The 10707-nt window shown below is 42.2% G+C and overlaps 1 protein-coding gene across 2 annotated transcripts; it reads left to right on the plus strand.

Annotated features, from left to right (window-relative positions):
- Window positions 1-235: 235 nt before the first annotated feature.
- On the plus strand, window positions 236-9945 carry AGA (aspartylglucosaminidase). Of its 2 annotated transcripts, XM_031440341.2 has the most exons (9): window positions 241-459; window positions 1987-2140; window positions 2903-3015; window positions 4030-4142; window positions 5383-5497; window positions 6372-6447; window positions 7244-7351; window positions 8070-8203; window positions 9568-9945. In XM_031440341.2, the coding sequence occupies exons 1-9, from the start codon at window positions 318-320 to the stop codon at window positions 9666-9668; spliced, it is 1056 nt and encodes a 351-aa protein (XP_031296201.1). In that variant the 5' UTR covers window positions 241-317; the 3' UTR covers window positions 9669-9945. The 2 variants fall into 2 exon arrangements, with proteins under 2 accessions (XP_031296202.1, XP_031296201.1); XM_031440342.2 differs by lacking the exon at window positions 9568-9945 and having other exon boundaries at window positions 236-459; window positions 6372-6425.
- Window positions 9946-10707: the final 762 nt, after the last annotated feature.

A 10707-nucleotide genomic window follows, 5' to 3' on the forward strand; every position in this document is an offset into this window, starting at 1 on the left:
TAAGTGAAAGTCAAACTTAAAAGTTCCTAGGGTCGTGCAACCCACGGCTGCGTAATTTCACACTAATTTTCAGCCCAATATTAAACAAGAAACCCGGCGTAGAGCCTAAGGAGCGCCTCAGCACGGACGCCGGGGATTAAACCTCCCGTGGGCCCCCAGGAAACCACGTCTCGCGAGAGTTGAGGGGAGTGGGACCACGCCCCAAGGGGTGGGCGTGGCGCCGCAGACCCTAAGTTCCGGGTGCGGGGCGGCCGCGGCGACGCTGACCCTAGGCGGCGGCCGCGACCTTTCCGCGCTCCTCCGCTCGGCGCACAGCCATGGCGCCGAAGCCGAGCCTCCCTGCCGTGCTTGTGCTGCAGCTGCAGCTGCTGCTGCTGCCCGGCCCAGCCCCCGTGCGCAGCTCCAGCCCGCTGCCCCTGGTCCTCAACACTTGGCCTTTTAGGAACGCAACCGAAGCAGGTGCGGGGACCCGGGCTGCGCCGGGAGAGCCTGCGGGTGGGAAGGACGAGTGCCGACCTCACCCGGGGGGCTGGGGCCGGGGCCGGGCCTCGGCGGGCTCCCTCCAGCCCTTCCTGCGCCTCCTGCGTCGCAGCGGCGTCCCCTGCAGTGGATCTTCGTCCCCGCCGCTACTCCCTAGGTCCTCAGCGGCTGGGTAACTCCGTCTGCTCAGCCTCCAGTCGCTGTGTTTTCCAAGCTGCTGACGACCTGGAGCAGTTGTGGCCTTTCTGCTGAGACCCTTCCAGTGGCGTCTAGGCTGTCTTTCGCCTGACATCCAGTCTTTTCCCGGGTTGTGTGTCCACCTCCGCTTCCTAACCTGTCGCGTCTCCCCGGGACCCCTCTCCCTGTAAGCTTTGCCAGTGAGTGATACTTAACAAAGCGTACTCTTTTTACATTTACTTTTTTCTGCCACATGCATACGCGCTGTGTTTGCCGCCTGGAATACAGGGTTCCAGTCTTGGTTATACATTAAAATCATCCTTGGAGCTTCTCAGAAATACTCGCGCCTGGGCCTCAGATATCCTGAGATTTTGATTTCACTGCTGGAACCAAAGCCTCTGTCTGTTTTGTTTTGTTTTTTTTTTTTTTAAGCTGCCTAAGTGATGTTGGTTTGCAGGCAATTATACTTTCAAGCCTGTTCTTACAGTAGTAATACTTTAAATTACTTACCAGTAGTAACACCACCCTTCAAGGAATTCTGTTTTTATCAGTGAAGAAATTGACCATTGAAGACCTTTTTTCCCCTCTCGTTTTTGACGTGTGGGGCTCCGCAGGACAGTGTTTAGTGCTAAAAGCATGGCCACTGGAGCCAAACTGGCTACTGTTGAATCCTGGCTCTGCCACCTACTAGCTGTGTAACCTCGAGCAAATTACTTAACCTCTCTGGGTCTGTTTCCTCCTGTTCAAAATGAGGATAGTAATTGTACAATACCCGAAAGACTAAATGAATCAATCCGTGTGAAGCCAACGTTGTAATTCATTGCTGTTACGGTTTGTTGCTGAGTCTGCTGTGATAGGTGTTACCTTAATAATAGAAACATTATTTATGTATAATTTTAATAATCTGATGATGCAGAAGGAATTTATGAGGCTATGATTTAATGAATCTTCAACTTGTCTTTTATTTCAGCTGTAACTTCAGTTACAACTTCAATTCTAACTTTTGAAACTGAAGAATAGACTACTTTTCCCACACACAGTAGAATTAGGTACTAATAAGTGGGGGAAAAAAAACCTCTCACTTTACATCAATACACCAAAGTCTTTGAATTCTTCACTGTAAACAGTTGTGTTCGATAATTTTGTCTCTATCATTCTGGCTTCTTCGTAGCACTTGATAAATTAACATTTCAGTTTAACTTAGAGTAAACGTGAAAACTTTTTCTTTTTTTAAATATGAGTTTTCAGGACATTTTTCGTTTGTTGCATTTGACATTGGGGAAAAAAAAATCAGTATATAAACAAGCACTCTCGGGATGTGATTACCAGCATGGAAGACCTTAGCTCTCGGAGGCTCCAGCCTGGATGCGGTGGAGGGCGGCTGTGCCTCGTGTGAGGTGGAGCAGTGTGACGGCACTGTGGGCTTCGGCGGGAGCCCTGACGAGTCCGGAGAAACCACGCTGGATGCCATGCTCATGGAGGGGTAAGATGCTCCTCAGAACCTCGTTTATCTCTGCACCTGGGCTCCACGTTGAGTTACATTTATGGTTGCTGAGTCTTTACTAAGAGCAAGATGGACAAATCCGGATGTTTTGTCCCAGGCCACAACCTGCAGCTTATTGTCCCTGGCTTTCCAAACACAAGGAGTTTCCCCCTCAATGAAAAGATCAGATAAACAACAAGGTCCTACTGGATAGCACAGGGGACTATATTCGTATCTTGTAATAACCTATATTGAAAAAGAATCTGAAATATATATATAACTGAATCACTGTGCTGTACACCAGAAACTAACACAACATTGTGAATCAACTATACTTCAATTAAAAAAAATCATCATCATAATAGAAATATCACATGGAGGTACGTGTCTCTTGAGAAGAGGGAGAGCCCCCAAGGTACAAAAATATGTCTCTGACCTGGTAAACTGTCGTTTATCTGCCAACCACAGATGCTGTGGTTTGCCCGACCTAAAGCCTTAAAACCCCTTTCAAAAGCCATATTTCAAACGAGCCAGGAGAACCTGAGAGTTTCAGTGCTTTGGGAGTACATGGTAAATCAATTTTGCTTGTTCCTTAGTATGTCTGATTGTGAGAATTTGGGTGAACTTCATGGCTGTGCGGTCACTTCTGTGTTAAGATGGTGGAGTTTATCCTACAAAACACTATAGCTTAAAATAATTTTTTTAAAATCTACGGACCTATAAAAATACCATAGTAAATCTTACTGCATTTTTTCCCTGTAGCACTACTATGAATGTAGGAGCAGTGGGTGATCTTAGACGAATTAAAAACGCCATTGGTGTGGCACGGAAAGTGCTGGAACACACAACACACACACTTTTAGTGGGAGAGTCAGGTATGTTGTAACTGTTTTCAATTTTTATGTCGTCTTTTGTCTGTAGTCTTCACTATGGAAAAAGGACTCAGTATAGAATAGTGGATAAAAGCAGACCTCAGCTGAAATTCATTCAAGCTGTTTTACTTAGTATCCATTTAACTTCTAATAAGCTGCTTCACTTCTAAATCTTACTTTATTCATTTTTAAAATAGGATTTTCAATAAATCAGTTTATCATCAGTAGATGAATCATTGCTGGAGCGAAACAGGATTTGGCATTTCTCTTCTTATGTTAAGTTTTTGTGGGTGTGAGACCCAAGGACATAAGAAGAGAATGTAAGGGGTTTCACTCTGATGATGGCACTGACTTGAATACCTTCCAGGATAAAAACCAAAAATCGTACAGTGATTTGTCATTTTTTTTTTTTTTTGATAAAGTTACTAGGGCTTGAACCCAGGGCCTCATTCATATTAAGCACATGCTCTACCACTGAGCTATACCCCATCTGTCGTTGTGATTTAATGATTTTAATGATGTGTTAGCAGACAACTCTAGTAGGCGTCCTTCCGTTTTGTTGAAGTACAGAATGGAAAACTGGCTGACAAACAAAGGATGTTACTCTTTTGTGGAATCCATTTGTCCCCTTGTTTGGTGTCTCAACATTTTTTTGACACCCTGGGCGTCACACCCCAGGTCAGTCCATAAGATTCACTGTTCAGAGGTGTGCTTTTCCTTTTGTGAAGTAGAAGGGAGATGCTGGAGGGAGAGGGTGGCGGGGAAGGAGAACTGTCATCAAACACCCGCCGGGGGTCTCAGCAGATTGGTGTTAGGAGGGAAGGACAGATGGAAGCTAAGATCTAGAAACCGATGCCGGTAAAACTTCACATCTGAACACGCCTGAGAAAGTCTCTGTTCACCCCCAGGATGGTTGTGCTCCACTTCGGAGACAGCGGATCCAGCACACTTCCTGTGCATCTGTTTTGTTTGAGAGAGGACACCTAACTCATTTACATTTTTCTTCCCCATCTCCAGCCACCAAATTTGCCCAGAGCATGGGGTTTGTGGACGAGGATTTATCTACCAAGGACTCTCGGGCTCTCCATTCAGATTGGCTTGCTCAGAACTGTCAGCCAAATTACTGGAGGGTACGTATGCATGATTTGTAAAGGTAAGTGATTTGAAATGTTACCTGACATCCCTTCTGCTCTAGTCGTCTCCCTGTTGCCTGCAGTGCTAGGTGAGCATCCTGGTTGCATTTTAGAACCAATGACTTAAACTGCCTCCGGGTGTGGATGTTCTTGAAAGCTCCCTGGCTGCATCCAGTCCACATCCAGAGTGGGGAACTTCTGGTCCCTGGCAGTACTTTCAGACTGTGAAGGTTCTGCCGTGGGGAGACGGGCTGCCTCACTCAGAACTGCTCTGCTATGTATCCTTGTAATAAAAGTTCCATATGTTAAAGACAAAACAAAACAAAAAAATACCCTCACAGAATTTGGAAACCATGAGTCTGAAATATTTCATATATTTTATCTATGTGAGATGTATCCAGTATCTTGCCCTTAACTTGCAGATTTGTACTGTTAGGTGTCTAGTATGTTACTAGGAAGGTAATTTGTCTTTAAATCAACGGGACTTTCAGCATAAATCAGTTTGTCTTTGCCATCCAGAGTCCTTCTGTGGAGTAGCTCAGTCTCTCATTTGTTTCTCCACCAAATTCTAATTTCCTTTGAGTAACCAAGGAGTCACTTGAAAGAGATTACTGCATGGAACCAGGGCACGGGAGGAGGCACCCAGTGCACTAGGGAGTGAGACATGAATGGTGGGCTTCTTGCTTTGATACTAACCCATATGCACAACCTGAATTCATGAATCTGGATTATTTTCTTGAGTCTTTAAGATTCATAAAAGAATCTGAGAGTATAATTTAGAATATGTTCACATGAACCTAGATTTGAAAATTTTGTGGTTTTAAAATAGAGTTTGCTCTAAATCTCAGAATAACTCTCTTTGGTCAGGGAATAAACTTTAAAATTTAAAGGTCAGGTAGTAATTTCTTTGAGGAATCTAAAAAATCTAATCTAATCTAAAAAATTATTTATATTTGCCATTGTGCTGAGAATTTTTGACATATAAAGAGAAAACCTGAGGATCTTTTCCCAGATAATATAGATGTCTACTCCATATTATGTAATTCTGAGGCTAGACTAGGTATTTAGTAAAATTATATGTCTGTTCACAAAAACTTAGCTAATCTTTGGCTTTTAATTCTTATCTTTCAGTTACCCGATGTCCTTTCGGTTTCTTGCTAATGTTTAGTGATTGTGCGTAACTACTTGCTGATTTCTAAAATCACCCTTTCTGAAAAATCTTAAATCTCGTTTACAGAACGTGATACCAGATTCTTCAAAATACTGTGGACCCTACAAACCACGCAGTGTCTTTAAGCAAGATGGTTCTATCCACAAAGAAACAGGATATGGTTACGGTCATGATACTATTGGTAACTTGCCTTCTATACAGTTTTTGTGTTTAAAGTTCAGCCATTTTAAACTGCCTTCCTGTAGTTCTTTACTTCTTTATCCTTATTCATGTGCCAGAAGGTGATTTTGATTAACTGCCAGTTAAAGAAAAAAAAATCTCTCTATATACACATGCATACACACACACATTCTTTTCAGAACATCTATGCATAGTACAGCATAGCAGACACCTAGCGCAGTGTACATCTTGGTAGATTACCTTATACATAAGTCTAATCACTGTTCACTTGGGGATTTTTAAAAATTTGTTTGACATTTAGTTCTTTAGTAATTTTGTGTTGTTTGCCACATTCAAGTGATCTTTCCAAGCTGTAGTACTGAAAATTTCTATTAGGCCATAGCAGTGATTTCCTTTGGTATTACCTTTGAAAAGGCATGGAAAAGTGAGCAATTTGAAGAGTGAGGATATGGGATGTCTACAAAATGATGCTATGAAACCAGGTCATTAAAAAGCACAAATTGGGGATTAACATATACTACTGTACATAAAATAGGTAAACAACAAGGACCTAATGTGTAGCAGAGAGAACTATATTAAATACCTTGTAATAACCTGTGATGGGAAAAAGGAAAAGAATATATGTATGTATGTAACTGAATCACCTGCTGTATACCCGAAACTAACACAACATTGTAAATCAGCTATACTTCAAGCAAAAACAAAGCATAAATTATACCATTGCTATAGTTTTTAGTATTCCTGTTTCCTATTGTCTTCTACGTGATACTGATGAAAGAGGATATTTATATTACCAACTGCTCAGTTATTTGGTTATATTTGAGTTACACTTCAGAGTTGATACCTACAATGATACATATATTTTTAACTTCTAGGCATGGTTGTCCTTGATAAGATGGGACACACTGCTGCTGGTACATCTACAAATGGTATAAAATTCAAAATACCTGGGTTAGTGTTTCTAAAAGAACAGATCTTGAAAGTATGTGTTGTGTGTCAACCAATATGTCCTGAGTGCTACAGGGGGTGCACAGTGCAAAGCACAGCTGAGATGAACAAGTGGGAAAGAAAACAAATGATAGCTGCTAAGTGCAAAGGAGAGGGGGTCTCGGCCAGAGCTGCAGAGTTCAGGGATGGCAGCGGTGATCAGATGAAGCCAGAGCAGTTGGGGAGGCCGGGAGAGAGATGCTGGGAGCTGACCCTGAGCCTCAGAGAGGGACAGGGGACATGCCAGCCAAGGCTCTAGCAGATTCAAAGTAGTCCACACCTGCGTTCAGGGCTTCTGAGGGCTGGAAGCAAAACTGCACCTCTGTCGGGTGCGGGAGGGGAAGACCAGAGCCAGATTTCAGGGGGTCTCTAGGTATTTCTGGGTTTTATGTCAAAGGAGTAGAAAAGCAGGGAAGGTTAAATGCAAGGAGAAACCTTGGTAAAATTTTGGCACATTAGCTAGAAAGCAGGAATAGACTGTAAGTGGGGACAATCCAGAAGTGAGGTCGTAAGGGTGGGGATGGGAGGCCGGTCCCTGAGAGCCTGCAGCCTCCGGCTGCACGAGGCTGGCACTATCTGGTTCTCACGTAGTTTGTGCCCTTTGCCAAAAACCTAAGGTGAAAAACTGAGGGCAGTCTTTTTTCTGTGTATTTTGATGAATTGACTTAAAACAGTGAACAGTGGCTAAGTAGGAACATCTCATAAAACGTTTTCGCACTTGATTTCCTGTCCTGAATCCCTGTGCTGCACCCTTACAAAGCCGAGTCGGAGACTCACCCATACCTGGGTCAGGGGCCTACGCCGACGACACCGCGGGAGCCGCCGCCGCCACTGGGGACGGTGACATACTGATGCGCTTCCTCCCAAGGTGACCTCTTAGATCTGTGACTTTCAGAGCTCTTTAGACAAGATGCCACCTGGCAAGACAGAAAATAATCGTCTGTGCCATGTAACCCGAATTTCTGTGTGCTAGCGCTTTCTAGAAACCCCGCTTACCCACTCTTCACACTCTCCTTTCGATAATACTAATCATGCAAATTAAGTAATCGTGGTCCTCGGAAACAGAAGAATCCTGCTCGCGCTGCTTCACAGATGAGTATCCTCCTGAACCATTTAAATAACAGCTGTCAGGCCACTGAGTAAAGGAACTGTGGTAACCGATGATCAAAATAGAGAAGGCAGTCTGTGTACAATTAATTACTGAAACCCAGCCATTACAACTAGAGGTTTTGCTCATTGATTGTTACTTTCCCCACTGATTGTAGCTCCATTTCGTATTTAAATATAACCTCTAGACTTTTTGACTTCTGGCTGTTACCCCTAAGTAACAGGTACTCGGCCAGAGTCAAAAATAATCGTCCTAAGCTGAAAGGAGTGGGTGGATTCATTGAAAAGACAGACATGGTATCACGGTTCACCTGCTTTCCTGTTGATACTCCCACAGGAGTTTCTGACTTTTGTTCATTTATGTGCACTGTATTCTATCAAACACGACAATTTTGATGGTTTTAGATTTCTAACTTCAAGGAACCAAATTTGGAGTGAGTTTATGCTGATACTGAAGTTTCACCTTTTGTCTACATCAGCTACCAAGCTGTAGAATATATGAGGAGAGGGAAAGATCCAACCACAGCATGCCAGAAAGTGATTGCAAGAATCCAGAAGTATTTCCCAAACTTCTTCGGGGCGGTAATATGTGCCAACGTGACTGGAGGTTATGGTAGGTTTTACTTGGAATCCATGTATGTGCAAATCTGCAAATGTTGATGAGAACACTTTAAAATATTGTCGTGTATTTTATTCTTGTGGAAAAGAAACAGACTGTTGAGTAGGCACTGGATAAACGTTAAGTGTTGATGTGTGAGGACCCCCAAAGTGTTAAAAATACACCTGAACCCCTCCTTTAGTTGATTGGCAGTAGGTGCAATCCAGTGTTTGGCTCTTAGCTCTGACCACTGACATCTGTCCTATGTAAAGTTTACCTTCAGCTCAGGTACATGCTGAGATGGGCTGACCTAGTCAAATGCTTTTATTAATTAGAAGTAGGCAGGAATAAATTACCTTCCCCACTTCTTTTCCGTTCATTAGTTAAATGTCTCGGTCATTTTGATCTTGGGGCTCCAAGGTACAAAATGTATTACTAATTAGTAAACCAAAGGCGTTGGCACAATTATTTTTGCACTGTATTTGAGGCATGTCCTTTGTTTCATTTACGTTCTGTACGAGCCCATCACAGTTTCAGTGCGTTTCAAGATCAACCATGCGGCTCCTCATTAGTGAGATTTCAGACGGGAGGCTACACAGCCCACTGATCAATAGCACTTACTAGGTTAGACTGCTTATTACTGTGCTTTGATCTTTTGCTTCCCACAGTCTGGTATTTGAAAAACTTGTTTGAGGAATTCCTTACTCTTTTTTTTTAAGTACTGAAACACGAAAGTCAATATAAGTTATGGCAGGGAAAGGCTTTATGTGTAAAATAAGTCAGTTTCATTGATTGCCTCTTAGGAAATAGACCTTAGAAGGCTCAAAGTTGGATTTAATAGGATGTAAAATGATAATTATGTAATTGTAGATGAATTTAAAATTGACCAGTTCCTTATATTTAAAGTAATGGCATTTGAAGGGGCCTGTCCAGATGCTTGAGCAGGGGAAGAAATCACTGTTGTCTGACAGCATCTTGATAAATGAGTGTCCTCACTTTCTGCCAGAGCAGAGGAGTGAAAAGAACAGGAAGCCTGGGGAGGGGAGGATTACGGATGCATGAAGGGAATGTTCTAGTGACTGTTTTTAGCATCTGCCTGAAATTTTTTGTTTTGGCCATGAAAAGGATATGAAAACAGTAAAATAATAGTATCAATGACAGCACCCATATAGGAGCAAAAACTCAGCCTATGTTCTGAGGTTCAAAGAGATGGACTGTCAGCTAATCGGTGCTAAGGAGGACGCACGTCCAGGTCTGTGTGTCTTGACTGGACATCAGGTACCAGCAGCCAGTGTCCAGGTGGAGCAGCTGAGTCCATACTGGATGTAAATATGTCCATTCTAGATGTCACCAAACAACCTTCTCTTTTTTGGCCCCAGGTGCTGCTTGCAATAAACTGCCAGCGTTTACTCAATTTAGCTTCATGGTGTATAATTCTCTAAAAAGTCAGCCAACTGAGGAGAAAGTGGACTGCATCTAACCCGTCCTTTCTGTCAGCATCTGCATTTAAAGAAGAAAAGAGGCTGAAAAGGCTCCTCAACCACCACTGTATAACGTGCCTCGTCTAGTCTGACTCCTTTGTGTGAAATAAGCCCTGAAATAAATTTTATGCTGAAACAGCATTTTCACTTTCTATATCTGCCTTTTTAAAAATTATCTGTTTCTATTTAAGCTTTGTATCTCCCCTGAAAATGAATATGTAGTATGTATTTATTTTGTATATATTTAAATCTTGAATATATTTAAATTTTAAGTGATATTTGGATTTCCGTTTCAGTGTTTCAAGAAATTGCTACTATTTAATAATAGTGTTTTGGGAGCTTATGAGTCAAGATGATAAACACACGTTCCTGTTTCCTCTCCCTCTGCTGCTCTAAAATGATTTTTAAAAGGAAGAAGACTAAAAAATAAGCCCACTATATCAAAGGAAATGCAAGGGGCCCAGTGGAAGACTTCAAAAAATTTGGGAGATGGAAGAAGAGAGATGTCACAGAAAACAGAGTGAAGGAGGCTATGCCCAGAACTCATGAGGAAGAGCTGATTTGCTTATCAAACTCTGGAAAGATTACATGGTCAAAGTAAGTAAGAATACAGGAAACTAGTGAAGTGTAGAGTTAAAGACAAGAAAAAATACATAGAAATCCCCCCCTACTCTCTGACACACACACACACACACACACACACACCCTTGAGAAGGTAGTGGTAGGGTTGGAATCCTCATTTCAACATTTGTGTTAGAATCCAACACAAAACTTAATCTGGTTACAGACTAGACTGTAACTCTACCTGTAGACATGTGTAACAGTAAGACAATATAAATAATAGAAGATGGGAGATGGAAATGGGAAGAAAGATCCAATAAAGGATAGGGAGATTACTATTTTCACCTTATAAAGTGGAAAATCAGAAAATGAAACAAACAAAGGCATAAATGTTTATAGGTAATTAAGAAACTACAGAATAGGGAAGAAAAATCTGACTCCATGGTGAATCGGTTTCTTTTACTTCAACCTTTGTAT

The sequence above is a fragment of the Camelus dromedarius genome, chromosome 22, assembly GCF_036321535.1.
Source record: "Camelus dromedarius isolate mCamDro1 chromosome 22, mCamDro1.pat, whole genome shotgun sequence".
Lineage (NCBI taxonomy): Eukaryota > Metazoa > Chordata > Mammalia > Artiodactyla > Camelidae > Camelus > Camelus dromedarius.

What these genes read in the sequence shown, in the direction of transcription:
- AGA (XM_031440341.2), top strand. Translation starts at nt 318, where the DNA reads ATGGCGCCGAAGCCGAGCCTCCCTGCCGTGCTTGTGCTGCAGCTGCAG. An exon ending in ATAAAATTCAAAATACCTGG is followed by an intron (nt 6,448 to 7,243) that starts GTTAGTGTTTCT and finishes ACCCTTACAAAG; the next exon opens with CCGAGTCGGAGACTCACCCA. An exon ending in CTGATGCGCTTCCTCCCAAG is followed by an intron (nt 7,352 to 8,069) that starts GTGACCTCTTAG and finishes TGTCTACATCAG; the next exon opens with CTACCAAGCTGTAGAATATA.